This window comes from Clytia hemisphaerica, unplaced genomic scaffold (assembly GCF_902728285.1).
Source record: "Clytia hemisphaerica strain Z4C2 unplaced genomic scaffold, Clytia hemisphaerica genome assembly, whole genome shotgun sequence".
In the NCBI taxonomy this organism is placed as follows: Eukaryota; Metazoa; Cnidaria; class Hydrozoa; order Leptothecata; family Clytiidae; genus Clytia; species Clytia hemisphaerica.
The window spans coordinates 2,544,967-2,560,822 of record NW_027103836.1 but is presented as its reverse complement, the minus strand read 5'-3'; the positions used below and the strand labels follow the sequence as shown (position 1 = coordinate 2,560,822).

At 35.4% G+C, this 15,856-nt stretch overlaps 2 protein-coding genes across 2 annotated transcripts; both read right to left on the bottom strand.

The window, feature by feature from the left end:
• Positions 1-21: 21 nt before the first annotated feature.
• Positions 22-7,654, bottom strand: LOC136807239 (uncharacterized). Its single transcript, XM_067063836.1, has 7 exons — positions 7,447-7,654; positions 5,455-5,551; positions 4,947-5,062; positions 4,526-4,622; positions 1,824-1,918; positions 1,114-1,243; positions 22-284 (listed from the first exon to the last, which is right to left on the bottom strand). The coding sequence occupies exons 1-7, from the start codon at positions 7,608-7,610 to the stop codon at positions 225-227; spliced, it is 759 nt and encodes a 252-aa protein (XP_066919937.1). The 5' UTR covers positions 7,611-7,654; the 3' UTR covers positions 22-224.
• A 1,152-nt stretch (positions 7,655-8,806) lies between these two features.
• Positions 8,807-12,038, bottom strand: LOC136807238 (uncharacterized). The gene is made up of 7 exons (XM_067063835.1): positions 11,827-12,038; positions 11,353-11,443; positions 10,951-11,069; positions 10,671-10,764; positions 10,464-10,570; positions 9,838-9,967; positions 8,807-8,960 (listed from the first exon to the last, which is right to left on the bottom strand). The coding sequence occupies exons 1-7, from the start codon at positions 11,994-11,996 to the stop codon at positions 8,901-8,903; spliced, it is 771 nt and encodes a 256-aa protein (XP_066919936.1). The 5' UTR covers positions 11,997-12,038; the 3' UTR covers positions 8,807-8,900.
• Positions 12,039-15,856: the final 3,818 nt, after the last annotated feature.

Below are 15,856 nucleotides of genomic sequence, written 5' to 3'. Positions count from 1 at the left end.
AAGCGAAAGAATTTTTTCTTTGAAAATCTAGCTCTGTCGCATTCAAAGGTTTATTAATAAACATATTTGTGTATAATCAGAAAAATTCAATAGACGCAAATCTTGAGAAGAGCTGGTAACTAAAGAACTAATAAACAGATATGGGTTAATTTATATAAAGGACTTCCAGGTAGGTCCAATAATGATCAAAAAATAAATATAAACATCTATTTGATAATTATTTTTCATATTTGTTCGTACTCTTTGTTTCCTTTGATTTTTGAGACAGTAAAGCTGCAGCCATCCTAAAGGAGGAGAAGAAGATCAACTTTTAATTACCTTAAGGAAACTTATTTTGGTGGGAACTAATTTTGGCGAATTCGGCGAATTTAGACAAAATAAGCCAAAATCAGTTCCTGCCAAAATTAAATATTTTGCTCACTCGCCAAAATAAGTTCTCGCCAAAATTAAAAATGTTCAGGATTTTTGCCGCTTGTCAAAATTAGTTCCCACCAAAATAAGTTTCCTTAAGGTAGGTACATAATAATAGACAAGAAAATGGAAATCAAATTTATACGTTTGCAAAAAAGCTTCATAGAATGTGAGATTCTACAGGAAAAGCTATGAAGCTATAACATGGACGATATTTTAAACTTGTCTATGTTAATAATATTATGATTGCCCAAGAAATAAGTAGTACTAGTAGTAAGTGTAGGGGTTCAAGTGTATTAAATTCAGAATTCAGGCATTGGTTTTCTTAGAGGTGACCAAAACAAGGAACATCGCCCAAATATTTTGAATTATCGCAATAAGGACATCACTCCGCCCGTCCCCAATTTTGCCGATGCGGATCACTGATCTTTAATTACTTGACTGGATCAGGCTAGCCGTATATGGGAAGTGTGTCCAGATTTAGAGCTGGCTAGTCCGCCATCTTGTTTTCGATTCTGGTCGTCAACAGCACGATTCGAATGTTTTCAAATTTGAACGTTCGGTACGTTGAAGGTAAATTGGCGGAATAGTCGACTTCAAAACTGGACATACTTACATGGGATATCTGTGAGCAGTTAGCCTATCTAGTGTTTAAGAATACGATATCTGTGATGCAGATCCATCATTATAGGAATATCATACCTTGACGTAACCAGGAAATGCTGACCAAAACGAATGGTTCGGAACTACAGATTCACCAGCTTCAACTTTGCGAACATATTTATTGATAAGTATGCCTGCCACCAAGTACACAATAAGCAAAACAAGTATCCTGTTTTTATCAGAAGAAGAAATTTTATCCAAAACTTACGTGCAAACAGTGGGCTTTTCCAGAAATAGTTCGTGCCCCCAGGGGTAAGCATCTTTATGAGAGGATATCCAGGGGATTGAGCATATTTTTAAGAGTCTTTACTTTAGTCTTTACTAATAAAGTAGGATATCCAGGGGTTCGATACTTCAAAAAATCAATATCCTCGTCAGTGGGGGTAAAAAAATTTTCTGGAAAAGCCCAATAAAGGGAATCCTAATAGCTCACAAAATTCAAGAAATGACTCTATGAAACTCAAGCTCCAGATAACGGGTATCGATGTTAAAATTTAGTTTCTAAGCAGAACTATTATCGATGTAAGAAGACTTTGACGAAAAATCATATTAGAAAAAAGTAAAGGTGTTAAAATACAGTTGACGCTCTCTAATTCGACGTTCTATGTTTCGATAAGCTCCCGTTTTCGATCAAATTTGAATTTCCCTTGAGAATTGAATTAGAGACTATAGAGAGCGTCAACATATTTACATAATTTATAAGGGATATTTTTTATATGTTTTTTAAAGCCTTTTATACATAAGCTTACGTAATGCACAGAATAGAGCCGATGCTCAATCCTTTTGAGGAGTTTCCACCACCAGCATCGCTGAAACAAGCGTACTTCGATGTCAGTGCTGTCGTCTGATAATGTAAGATATATGGGTGAAAGTTAATGGGCTATTCCATTTTATATCCATACATGGAGTGGACGAACATTTCCAGGGGGTATAACGGAGTATTTTTTCATTTTTCCAGGAGGTAAAAGATTATTCTAATAAAATTTCTAAGGGGTAAAAGACTGATTTTACTTCGTCCACCCTTACTTTTAAGGTATGTAAAGAATTTTTCCAAGGGATCATTTGCAAATTTTGCCATTTTGCCACCCCCTGGTATCCATATATTTCTAAGAATCTTTATTTACCTTAAAAGGGTTCGTCCACCCCCTGTATGGAAATTTAATGGAATAGCCCAATGTTAAGGCTTTACCCCTTTATAATATACTCCTTTGAATGAAAATGTTAAAAACAGGCCTTTATTTTTGAACACCATCAATAATATAGAAGGATACAGACACTTGAAATATAACATACTAAAAGATAAAACAAATGTGCAATAAACTTTCACTTTCTTTCATAAAATAAAAGTACCACTTTTTTGTTTCGGGAGTTGACTAATTCTTTGAAAATCTGTCTTGGAAAAATCGGATGAGCTGGAGTTTTTACAAGCTGGGATGCGATTTTCTTTGTGTGTATTTTACGGAACAAGCACACCCGATATGTTATACCTCCAAAAAATTCTCTAACCCCAAGTTCCGAAGTCTCGAGTTGAACTATATCAATATTCTCTCCAAAAAATTAAACAGCCCAGGTCCCGAGGTCCCGAGTTGAGCTATGTTCTCTTCACCCAAAAAAACCCACACCCCCAGGTCCCGAGGTCCCGAGTTGAACTATATCAATATTATTTCCAAAAGATCTACAAATCTAGGTCCCGAGGTCCTGAAGTCCCGAGTTGAACTGTGCCAACACTCTCTAAAGTATCTACTCCCCCAAGTCCCGAGGTCCCGAGGTCCCGAGTTGAGTTATGTATGTTCTCTTCACTATAAAAACCCACATCCCCAGGTCCCGAGGTCCCGAGGTCCCGAGTTGAGTTATGTTCTCTTCACCCAAAAAAAAACCACACCCCCAGGTCCCGAGGTCCCGAGTTAAACTATATCAATATTATTTCCAAAAGATCTACAACTCTAGGTCCCGAGGTCCCAAGTTGAACTGCAGCAACACTCTCCAAAGTATCTACAACCCCAGGTCCCGAGGTCCTGAAGTCAACACTCTCCAAAGTATCTACACTCCCAGGTCCCGAGGTCCCGAAGTCCCGAGTTGAACTGTGCCAACACTCTCCAAAGTATCTACAACCCCAGGTCCCGAGGTCCCGAAGTCCCGAGTTGAACTGTGGCAACACTCTCCAAAGAGAAAAGAATGTTCTAGAAGGTTCTAGAAAGGTGTGGAGCACGAAGAATGACTACGAAGTGTAATTTTTTTTCCACACCGCCGACCACCGCAAAAGCCGATCGTAATATTTTCGCTGAGCGAAAATTAAAAATGTGGTGTTAAATTTATTTTTATCATTTACTATTAAATTTATTTAGACTAATCCTTAACAAAATGGACAACAATAGTTTTATATAAGTCATGGTTTTGTTTCTGTATACCACGAGGTCGCTTCGTCCCTTCACTATGTTTTCCGCTTCGTGCGCACTCGCTGATTTCTTCAACTCGGGGGACCTCGGGACCTGGGGGTGTGGGTTTCTATGGGTGAAGAGAACATAACTCAACTCGGGACCTCGGGACCTAGGGTTGTAGATCTTTTGGAAATAATATTTATACTCGGGACCTGGGCGGGGTGTGGGTTTTTTTGGGTGAAGAGAACATAACTCAACTCGGGACCTCGGGACCTGGGGGTTTGGGTTTTTATGGGTGAAGAGAACATAACTCAACTCGGGACCTGGGGGTGTGGGTTTTTATGGGTGAAGAGAACATAACTCAACTCGGGACCTCGGGACCTGGGGATGTGGGTTTTTATAGGTGAAGAGAACATACATAACTCAACTCGGGACCTCGGGACCTCGGGACTTGGGGGAGTAGATACTTTGGAGAGTATTGGCACAGTTCAACTCGGGACTTCGGGACCTCGGGACCTGGGGTTATAGATACTTTGGAGAGTGTTGTTATAGTTCAACTCAGGACTTCGGGACCTCGGGACCTGGGGGTGTAGATAGTTTGGAGAGTGTTGTGGACGCTTGAGGTATTTATCTTTTATTTACCTCCTATCTGTTCTGTATTTCATAAATTAATTCTACTGTATACGATAGGAAAACGTTCTATGCTCAAAGCATCTCTGATTTGTAAGTATCTTGTAAAAACTCCAGCTTGACCCGGAAAAATAGCACCTTCGGCGTACATTTTGAATAAACAAATGCTCAAAAAGCTTAAGGGAGGTTCTCTGCCGGTGGACAAGCCACTGTAAATAAAACCACAAGTCAAAAATTAATTTTAATAAAATTACACTCTCATAGAGGTTGAATTGAAATCTGGTAAAATCTTGTTGAAAGCAAAATTTGATTTCGTGGGATTTGGATTTTAAAAACGGCTTTAAAACGTCTCACCGAAGTTGACACCCGACATCTCGGGTGTCGAACACAGATCCATGGAGGCTAAGGAAAGGTAAAATCTAGCGATTTGCGATGTAACTTACAAATAATTTACTATCTTTATCGTTGTTGACGTTAGCCAGTGTGCCAATGCCAGGTGCTGTAGTGGAGCAATGCATTGTAATTCGAGTTTGTACTTTTCTAAAGAAAGAAATTCTCCTTTAAAGCTTATTCAAAATAAAACCTTAAACCATTTCTGGGAAGAGAAGAATTAGCAGAAATTTTGTTGTTGTCAGCCAGTCACGATCTAGTCAAATCAAAAGCTAATCGTTTTCAGTTACAAACATAAACGCATTAATATCTGGTGAAAATCAGGTTTAGCGCTACTAATGTGCAGGTAACTCTTCCTTTTTAAACTATGCATGATCAAAGATGGAGGATACATGGTCAAAAGTTTTAAACATAGGTCAGTGTAAAAAGGCTTTTATCTCCTTTTCATCAGCGGCCAATGTAAGTGGAACTTACTCTGATTGTACGACGCCTGAGTATACAAAAGTGATGATGTCACTTTCAGCATCATACTCATAAGCTACGTCTTTCCCAATGGCCATATTCACTATGCTTTGTACTTTTAAACAAACCTAAGAACGGAGGAAAAGTGAATGGGTAAAAAAGATCCTCAAAATTTAAAGGGAAACTTAAATTTAATGAAAGAAAAGTTATAAATTCAATAGAAGTCATTATTAAAGTTGAACAAATGATCCCTAAAGTTATTTCACGAGAGAATGAATTTGAGGCATCAGAGATCGCAATGTAAAGAAACTTAAGATTTACCTTATTACACGAATATTACTTTTTATTACTAGGCAAGCATTCAACGGGCTTCAAATTTACATGAATTTTTCTGCTTTTTCAAGGAAACAGCAGCTGGTTTTAATTAAGGGGGTTTTTATTAACACGATATTTCAATTCGTGTTAACAAAATGACTAGTAATATTCGTGTAATACTGTAAGTTATGATGAAAACGTTTACATTGGTTTTTGATGGAACAGCTTTTCCACAAACAAATTGAGTACAAAGATCAACATCGTATTCGTAAGACGGCTCAGTACCCACAATTCCTGGGAACCTAAACAAAACAAGCTACATGCTGAATGGACCTACTTGAAGAGTGTTGTAATAAGACAATTGAAAAATGACAACAATAGTATGAAAATGCAGAATAATACAAGAACAACTCGAGAAATTCAAGAAATCCGGCGATTCTCGGCTGTTCTGCCGATTTTTGGAAAGTTCCTGTACCAAAATCAGTTTCATTGAAAATTGAATTCTTATAAATAATGTTTTTGTTTGAAAAAAAGAAAGACATAAAACGAAAAAATCCAATGAAAATCTGCAAACAATTTTTTCTCAAAAATCGAACTCAGCCATGTTTTGAGCATTGCGAAAACGCATCACTCTGCAAAAAAATAGAAAAAAACTATGAATGAAAATTCGATAAAATGTCAAAAATCCGGTTTTTCCGGCATATTTCCGGCATTTTCGAAAATAGGTTGTTCCGGCGATTTTTAAATAGTTCCGGTTCTCAAAAATCGGAATCGGCCATGTTTTGGGCATTGTTAATACGTATCTTTGAGCAAAAAATCAGAAAAAACTAATGATAAAATCTCGAGAAAATGTCAAAAACCCGGTTTTTCCGGCATATTTCCAGCATTTTCGGCCGGAAAGAAATGTTTTTCGAAAATCAGGCTCCGTCACATTTTAGGTATTGTCATTTTGCATCAGTGTGCAAAATTTCATAAAAAATTATAAAGTACAGCTCGAGAAATTCAAGAAATACTGTCTTTCCGGCGAAAATAGGTTGTTCCGGCGATTTTAAATTAGTTCCGGCTTCAATGATCAATTTTATTGAAAATTGAAACATGCTTGATGGCGGGCATTGCTATTAATAATGTTTTAGAATGAAAAAACAACCAATTATAAGGAAAAAGTCAAATGAAAATCAAGAAAAGCGGTGATTTCCGGCATATTTCCGGCATATTTCCGGCATTCTCGGCCGGATGGCGGGCATTGCTATTAATATATAATAATGTTTTAGAATGAAAAAACAACCAACTATAAGGAAAATGTCAAATGAAAATCAAGAAAAACGGCGATTTCCGGCATATTTCCGGCATTCTCGGCCGGAAAAAATTTTTTCTCAAAAATCTGACTCCGCCATGTTTTGGGCATTGTTAATACGCATCTTTGAGCAAAAAATCAGAAAAAACTAATGATAAAATCTCGAGAAAATAACAAAAAAACAGTTTTTCCGGCATATTTCTGGCATTTTTGCCCGGAAATTTTTTTTTTCGAAAATCGGGCTCCGTCGCATTTTGGGCATTACCATTTTGCATCATTGTGCCAAAAATCAGAAAAAATTAATGAGCCAATCCTGAGAAAAGCTGGTAACAGACGGACGAACGGACATCGGTTAATTTATAGGACCTCCACCGGGGTACCCGGAGGTAGGTCCAAAAATGATAATCATAGTGTAAACGTGTAATAAGATACAGAAAAAAAGATTTTTTTGATCGAATTTGGTCCTTCATTATGGAGTACAATAGGAATCATTCCTACAATCGATGAATAAGTAATTTTTCCGAATCACCCTCATTGTACGTGGATCGACTCTAATGTGTTTATGGTTTTTGTTTTGGATATTGAGTGTATATATATTGGTTTTAGAACGTTTCGAAGCCAAGAAAACTTTCCGATAAAAATAGTGGAGCGTTTCAGTTCGGTTCTGATAATTATATTTAATAATCACAGAAGAGCTAAATTCTTAAACTTAAGATAGAATGAGACAGATTTGATAGAGGTTTTAATTTGAAGGAAAAATATTCTTCTTTAAAACACCAATAAAATATTTTGGGTCGGCAAGTTTAGAGGTAGAGTCAGTCACGGGACGGCAAATCAACATTTTTGTAAGTCCAGCCGTAGACATAATTGATATTTAAATTTGCAACAACTTAAGATGCATACATTGGTGTTTTGCCAGCAGCTTTAATCATAGGCGACAGATCAATCTTTTTGCTGCCATCATCCAAAGTACATCCGCAAGGACCATTACTGACACATTTCAATCCATTGGTGAACTTTAATGCCACGGATATGACGATGATGAGTGTGATTGAATGCATTACCATTTAACAGTTTTTTTTATTTGTTTATTTATTTTTACTTACATGCTGAAAATAAAACAAACAAAACAAATTAGATTAATAGGGCATTTGAGTGGTGTATTCATGCAATCTTTAATTTTATGATAATTTATTTAATGTAAATTATTCTAAATTATTACAAAAATTATAATGAGTATAAAAATTCTACAAAATCTTATCTTATAAAAATCTGGTGAGTGGCTGCAGAAGAAATTTTAAAAAAGTACAAAAAATATTGTCGTAAAATAATTATCTAAACTTCATATTAAAAGGTGAATGCTATTTGTGTATAATATATTATGTTGGTTCTTATTGTATTTAAGTTACAGTTTGATAGGGACCCGGGGGTACCCCCTGTACTTATGCAAATGGAGGGTACGGTATGTGCCGCCCTTATGGGCACCTTTTTTGGATTTCCAAAGTCCCGCTAAGGGTCGGAAAAATCAGAAAATCAAATTTCAGTCCCACAAGGGTCAAAGATCGTCAAAATGGATTGTCAAAGATGGGTCAAAATTGTCCCAAAGGGTCGTAAAAATTTCACAAAAAGTTGCTTTGCACCCCCTCCCCCCCGGATAGGAAAGCCAACTGTCGAGACTGTTTATCTAAGATGATTTAAAGGAGGAAGCAAGTTATTATCAATCTTACTGCTAAGTACTTTGAATCCAAAAGTAACAGATCAGACCCAAACTTGATACAACTCATTATATTATTTTTGTCAGAGAATTAAACAACGTTTTACGGCCTTTTTTCTTGTAATTTTATCAAGGAGTTGAAAACTTTGAAACATATTATATTCAACAAACTTTGAAACCTCAACAATTCTGGTTATTTTCCGTATTTGCACCTAAATTTCAAAAAAGCTTTTTAATTTTATCCCTTCTCCGAATGTCACTTCCTAGGGAGGGTACCCATCTTTCCATATTCACACATCCACAAGCGCAGCATTAGGATAACGATCGCAAATTTCCCGAAATATCACACCATTCTCTATCCCTTTGGGAGCAATCCTGAAGTGATGGTCCATGATGGGATATTTTATAAAAAAATCTGGTAGGTCATATAATATTTTGACTGGGCCCAGTTAGGGTTTCTATACTGGCTGTGTTTTGAAAAACGCTTTCTGACTAGTAATATTATCTAGAAAATAAATTATCATTTTATGTCTTTAAAATTGCATACTACCTATAAAATATTACTACTATGATTTAAACTAAACTGAAACAATTATTATAAACATTAAAAAAGTATAAAAAAAGGAATTGTTGTAAAGTTATGTTATATCTGCTCATATTCTTTGTCTTTCTTAATTTTGGATTTCGTAAACATGAATCCATCCTAAAAAGAACATATATACATAAAAATGTGAAGGGATAGACCTTTTTATAAATTACGTCACAAGCAACACTTACCTCGTTTTCAAAATATTACCATGGTAATTGATTCCCAGATGAGTTCAAAAGAGTCAAATCTATTCAAAAAGTAATAATTGACGCCTCAAGGGATTTGATCACCTTGGTAATGGTTTCAAAACGAGGCAGTCGTTGCACTTATAATTTATGAAAAGGCCTATTGGTAGATTTTGTTTGCTTGAATGAAAAAATCATTTTCGTGCACTGTTTAATTTTTAGTTTTTGTAAGTTTCAGAATAACATTTTAAAAAACACCTAAAAATTGTGGTAACCCTTTTAATCTCCAAAGATCATTAACCAAAGCTAAACCATGAGTATTTACTGGCCTCATTAGGATTTATGTACTGTGTTGGTTAACTTTGAAAGGAATGCAAAAAGAGAGAAAGAGAGATAGTCCTTCCGGTGAACCGAACAGGTCCTTTCCAGGACAGTATTGACTATCCTAGGATAGGGAAATCACTGCCCTTACCTGACTCTGCCAACTCGTGCTCGCGACACACAGAGCTGAGTATGTACAGTTACTATACTCGAACGACTCGGGAGGAAAGTGCATCCTCGCATGGTCGAACCTGGCAAGTATTAGCAACCACACCACAGAGACAGGCATATCTCCCCATACTTGTATCAGAGCATGGTACCCAATTCCCCTTGTATGGCATGGGTTGACCAGGGCGTTGGTACATTCACTTGCCAAGTGAGACACAGCATCTACTGGGAATCGAACCCATACAAGACATGCAAAGATGTTATAATAATGAAGTGCAAGTAAGCATATTATAATATCAACGAAAATCTAAACCAACCTTAATATATCCAGGTAATACTTTCCAGAATTCAGCATTCGGACATAAACTGGTGGACTCATCTACTTTTCGGACATATTTATTGATGAGAATGCCACCAACAATGTAGACTACACTGATGACCAATAATCTGAAAACAAAATATCAAAACTTCATAAAGGCAAGATATTTTCCTCTAATTCGAAATTTTCAGATATCTTAAGTATGTCAAAACTCCTATCCAGTAGGGTATTTACCATTTCCAAACCTTAATTCAATAATAGGCCAACAAGGCACGTGTTAAATATTTTTAATTGACTATTAGCAAGTTTCATTGACATTGACAATTTTCTTACTTTTTTAGTTTCCTAGAAAATTGATTTGACGGTTAAAAATATTTTTTTGTTAATAAATTTGTATTTGACAGTCAATAAAAACTGTTGAGATGGTCAATAAATCTTGCAGTCAGTGGAAATTATTGAATGTGTGCCTTTTTGACCTAGTAGTAGTCGTTGTTAATTCTTCTCTAGAAAAATGGGAAAAACCTGGCCAACAGTACCTAATACAAGTGTATTCAAATCTAAAATACAAATTTAATCTAAAATTTAAAAAATTTAAAATTTAAAGCTAATTTAAAGCAAACTTACGAAATACATAGTATGCTACCCTTGCTGAGTCCACCAGACTTCGCACCAGATCCACCACCACCACCAGACCTTTTCCAACATGCATATTTTGATAGTAGAGTAGATTTCTAAAGAAACAAAAACAGAAACACCAGGTTCATGTCACAAAAAGACACACTGGATATTATAAAGAGCATTGAACCAAACGAAATAAAATACTAAACCTACAAAAGTAGACCCCTGTCCACTGATATCAAAATCTGACATTTTCCCGATACCACTGTCTTGAGTGCAATGCAATACTATCCTTATTGTTGCAGGCCTATTAAACAAAAGGGAAAACAAAAATTAAACGATATCAGAATCTATGTATGTTTTGCGGTGCAAATTGAAAGTTCTTCCTGATGTTTCTCTGTTTTTTTAAAAGAATAAACTTTCTAAAACCAGAAAGATTGATTTATAAACAATACAGAACAATATAAAAAGTGAATTCTAATAAAAAGCATACTCTGCAGCCCCTGTTAAAGTATATATGAATGTCACAATATCGTTCTCCTCATCATAATCAAAGCTTGAAAGTTTGTTTCCAATAACGAACGGGCTTGGGATGGCATCAATAGCACAAAACTGGAAGAGGGAGATTTAAAATGAAAGTACAAAAGTGTGATGAATCAAATGAAAAATATTTGCCAAGAGCTATTTTAAAAAAGTGAACAAAATCTTCATTCATGAGAGAGGCCCCCCAAGCAGACTTTCAATTCACGCAATCACGCAAATTTTTTTCCCAAATTCATGCATTCACGCAATGTTTTTTCGCAATTCCTGCAAAGTTTTCCAATTCACATAATTTTTTTTTTATTTTCACGGGTTGGCCATAAGAGTAAGAGACAAACAACAAAAAACTTCTTACCATAGCATCATTAGTGTTGAGACATGCAAAAGTTCTGCATAAGTCGACTGACACTGAAAACCCTCCTGTTGACGTGTCCACACCTGAAAACCTTGATCACAGAAGATGGTGTCAGTTCACAAATTGAAAGGAATAAGAAATTTGAAAAAAAGTTGAATACATTTTTTAAAAGAGCAATGATATCATAAAGTCAAAGAATTTGACGAAAGAGAAAAACATTCTGTATGGAAACTAAAAAGTTGATATTGACTAAATTTTATTCTGAGAAATTTTGTAAAAATGAGGAATCAGTAAATAAAACAGAATATAAAGTACACATCTATTAGTATTAAAGATGTAATACAAGGAAATGATAATATTCTTAAAGAATCTTGAGATTTTGAGAATCTTTACGCCAAATTATTAAAAACCTAAAATTTCATATTACGCTGTCAAGTGGAAAACCAAGGTTGTCAACTTAATAAACATACTTACATAGGGCTCGGTGCATTGTTCATGAGTGGTGATAAATCCATTTCCGCACTATCATCATCTAACTTACAACCACATGGACCACTTGCTATGCAGACCTTTGAGTCTGACAGTTTTATGTATATAAATGCAATGTATAGTAAAACCTGCCACTTAACTTTTAGGTGCTTCATGACTGAAAAAAATGCAATTTCTTATTAATTTTAAATTTAGAAATCATAGTTTCATCCAAAACAATTCACACATGTTTATCTAAAATAAGTCAGAAAGTTGAAACATGACTTTTGCACTTTGAATTCTATTTTAGCTAGCTTAGTGGCAAATTTAGGGATTTTCCTAAGGCATTTTCATAAAGTAGCGTGAGTGGTCCTAAATCCGACAGCCCTGCCTAAATCCGATGGGGTCTTTCAAAGATACAAACTAAAAAAACAAAAAACCTTTCCCTGTGACGCAATAAGGATGCCAAAGTGTCAACTAAACTGAGATATTTGATACACTGAACCGATTGAACCAATCATTTCAATAATTGCTTCTTATATAAAAAACATATTTTTTTATTACAAAATTGTTAACGTTTTAAACTTGAGCAATGGATTCAGAATAAAGAGGTAATTATTTTTACAACTCACACTTTTTCGATGACATTAATTGACATCTTGACATTAAAGTCATCTTAGATGTTCTGATGTTTTGTTTCTAGAGTTCTTGCAATAGTTTATTGTTCAACTTGGAGAGGGAATGTTTGTAAACATAGTTTTTTTCTTCATAGTAGTTATTTGGGGGGTCTGATTTAGGCAGGGCTGTCGGATTTAGGGCCACTCACGGTATAGCAATCGACCGATTCTTAGTTATTATTCGATTGTGTTTGATTACATTGGAATAAAATCCAATTGGTTTGATTAATTCAATTAATCATCAATTACATTCGACTGACTCACACACCTGTCCGAGAAAATCTTTCTTTTGTTCTGAGAAAAATCCTTGGTTTAACAACTCACAAGCTCTTGTGTCCAGAATAAGCTACCATCATTAAACCGGTCCATTTGTAAAACAAGCTAATATTATCCTGTAGCAATAGTTGTTTTGGAGAACATAATGGCGTATTGAATAACTAATTACTCCACATGCATTACTTTTTCTGAGCCAGTAAAAACGTGATTAATCATCATGTCTCTAGGTAACTGCTGTGGAGTAATTAGTTATTCAAAATACCGTTGCGTTCTTCAGCAAAACGACTATATTATTGCACATACAACATCATTATAACTTTATTACAGAGGTTATAACCAAATACAGTGATCTTCCTTCAGAAGAACTACTATTGTTCGGCCAAACAAAACGAAATAGTAGACTTACCCAAGGCATGGCCCGAACATGTTCGGGCCTGTTCGGACCATGCTCGGGCCACAAAAAAGTATTATTGAATTGGCCCGAACATTTTGTTCGGACCATGTTCATAGGAATAGTAGAATTTAATTTTATTTACCTTTCCTGGTTTATCATCACCCATTGTTAAACATTTTCATTAGACAAATTCAAAGTTCCAAATACCAGTTTGATTCACAAAGTTGTATAACAGTACAAAAAACGATCCAGAAAAATTCTGCTTTGAATAGTAGAAGACCGCGAGAAAAGGGAACGGGATGAAGAATAAAAAGAAGAACATATTATGTAAGATTCAAATCATTCTTTTTAATAATTTTCTTAACTTAATTGGAAAATAGATGATTAACTTTTATATTTGAACAATATATATTTGAATAAAGATGAAGATTTTTAAATTTGTTTGCTAAAATAAGGAATTTAAAATATAAATATTGGGTCCTGAAATTACACGTGCGATCGTAGCAAGTTTTCGAAAATCTGGCCCGAACATGGTCCGAAACAGCGCGGGCCCATTTTTAAAAAGTATTAATCAAGAGGCCCGAACATGTTTGGGCCATGCCGTGGGTCGTGAGAAATCTCAAATGACAAATGAGCCGAACAAGCCTAATCAAATGAAATCGAAAAGGATCAATCAATCGAGCGTAATCAAATCAATCAAACTTAAATTTCCCCTAATATTTGATTGATTTCATTATTTCTGACAATCAAAGCAAATCCTGGGGAATATTTGATTACAAGTCAATTGTATTCGACAATCAAATCGATAAAATTTGATATATTTTGTGTTCACCAGGCGGTGTCAACCGAACCCTATCAAACCGATTTTCGTTATCGAACCATCAAACTTTATCGAAAAAAATCGAACGATAGCTGTTCGATTACCGAACCCGATCGAACAGCTATCGAACTTTACGAAAATTTCTTGATAAGTTCTATTTAGTTCGATGAGTGTTCTTTGTTCGATGAAGTTCGATTGATGTTCTATGAGTTCGATTTAAGTTCGATGTGGTTCGATGAAAGTTCGATGTGGTTTGATGATTGTGTCGGATTCATTCTACTTTTCTTTACCTTTCAGAAAATTACGAGGTTGTTTAATCAAAACACAGGCACCGTATGCTTCACTCATTATTGCTCATTTGAAAAAATAGAGATGACTTTCTTTAAAGAAAGTAATAAAAATTAAAATATTTTTTTTTACAAATTAACGACCAACCAATAATCTTACAAGAGTTTGTAAAAGCTCCAGCTTGTCCCATCCGATGAGATAGATTTAGGATGGCCCGTGGGCGGCCATTAATACGCCCTTGGAATATGAATAAAAAATTGGGCGGCAAGGTATAAATTGATTTAATCGAACCAATCGAACTTTATCAATCTTAATCGAACTGATCGAACCTCAATTGGATTCATCAAACTGCGATAGAACTATAATCGTATAATCGAACAGTTATCAAACTTTACGAAAGTTTTCCCGGTTCGATAGGTGTTCGATTGGGTTCAGTAATCGAACAGCTATTGTTCGATAGGGTTAGATTAAGTTCGATAATCGAACAGTTCGATTGACACCGCCTGGTGTTCAATTGATTTGATTGACACCGTCTGGTTTTTTCTTACCCTCCACCTCACGAAACCATTTGAAGTCAGATTTAATTTAAGGATTTATTATATCAACTTCTTTTCAAATGAAATATATCAGAACATCTCAAACTTTGGCTGAATTTTCGTTTTACTGAAAAGTCAAAGCATGCATACATTTGATTACTAAACTGATGTCTTATAATAGATACAATGGAATACTATACTATATGAGAACCATTCACAGTTGTATACAAAACAGAACTCACCCCTCCTTTCTCCCATCAACAAAAACATTGATGAAGGTTACTTGGCAGGTTTTAGAAAAATCACAACAACCATCTTTTTCTCAAAATGAAATCGAAAGCGAAAGAGAGATCAAAGTTCGAAATTTTTTCTCGTGCTTTTAAGCACGTGATTATTATCGGAATAGTATAACCATTTCGGAAAAAATCGGAATAAATCAGAAAGTGTGTATCTCAGTTAGGAACTATTGCAAATTAGGCTATGTTCGCCTGAAATTGTAGCCTAATTAGGCTGTAAGGAACCAAAGGAGATATTAAAGACTTTAGTGTAGTGGTGCGCATGCGTAGTTTCACTGAAAAGCTAAAAATCTTATGCTGTTTCAACAAAATTATGTCCCAGGGGAGGGGGATACTTAGGCAAATGAAGGGTACGGTATGTGCTGTCCTTAAGGGTACCTTTTATGGATTTCCAATGTTCCGCTAAGCTAAAGGTTGGAAAAATCAGAATATCAAATTTCAGTCCCACTAACCACTAAGGGTAGGAGAAATAGGAAAGTTTCATTTTTTTACCCCCGGAAAGATCGAAATTTGCATGGTCAGAATTGGTCAAATTTGTCCTAAAATTCACAACATTTTCCTTTGTTTTCTCTTTTTTAGTCTCGGTAAGGGTCAAAGGCTCGCAACCTTAGTACCCCCCAGAATCTACCGTGAAAAGCACAGGTCAAAATCATATATTGACGATTCATTGAGATTCTATTCATCGCGCAATCAGCGAAGACAAGTACCAAGTAAAGTAACCATGACGACCATCCAAGATCTTGGATGAA

What these genes read in the sequence shown, in the direction of transcription:
- LOC136807239 (XM_067063836.1), bottom strand. Translation starts at nt 7,610, where the DNA reads ATGGTAATGCATTCAATCACACTCATCATCGTCATATCCGTGGCATTA. An exon ending in TCAGGCGTCGTACAATCAGA is followed by an intron (nt 4,623 to 4,946) that starts GTAAGTTCCACT and finishes TTCTTTCTTTAG; the next exon opens with AAAAGTACAAACTCGAATTA. An exon ending in CATTTCCTGGTTACGTCAAG is followed by an intron (nt 285 to 1,113) that starts GTATGATATTCC and finishes CTCCTCCTTTAG; the next exon opens with GATGGCTGCAGCTTTACTGT.
- LOC136807238 (XM_067063835.1), bottom strand. Translation starts at nt 11,996, where the DNA reads ATGAAGCACCTAAAAGTTAAGTGGCAGGTTTTACTATACATTGCATTT. An exon ending in GGTAGCATACTATGTATTTC is followed by an intron (nt 9,968 to 10,463) that starts GTAAGTTTGCTT and finishes TTTTGTTTTCAG; the next exon opens with ATTATTGGTCATCAGTGTAG. An exon ending in TATTACCTGGATATATTAAG is followed by an intron (nt 8,961 to 9,837) that starts GTTGGTTTAGAT and finishes TGTTCTTTTTAG; the next exon opens with GATGGATTCATGTTTACGAA.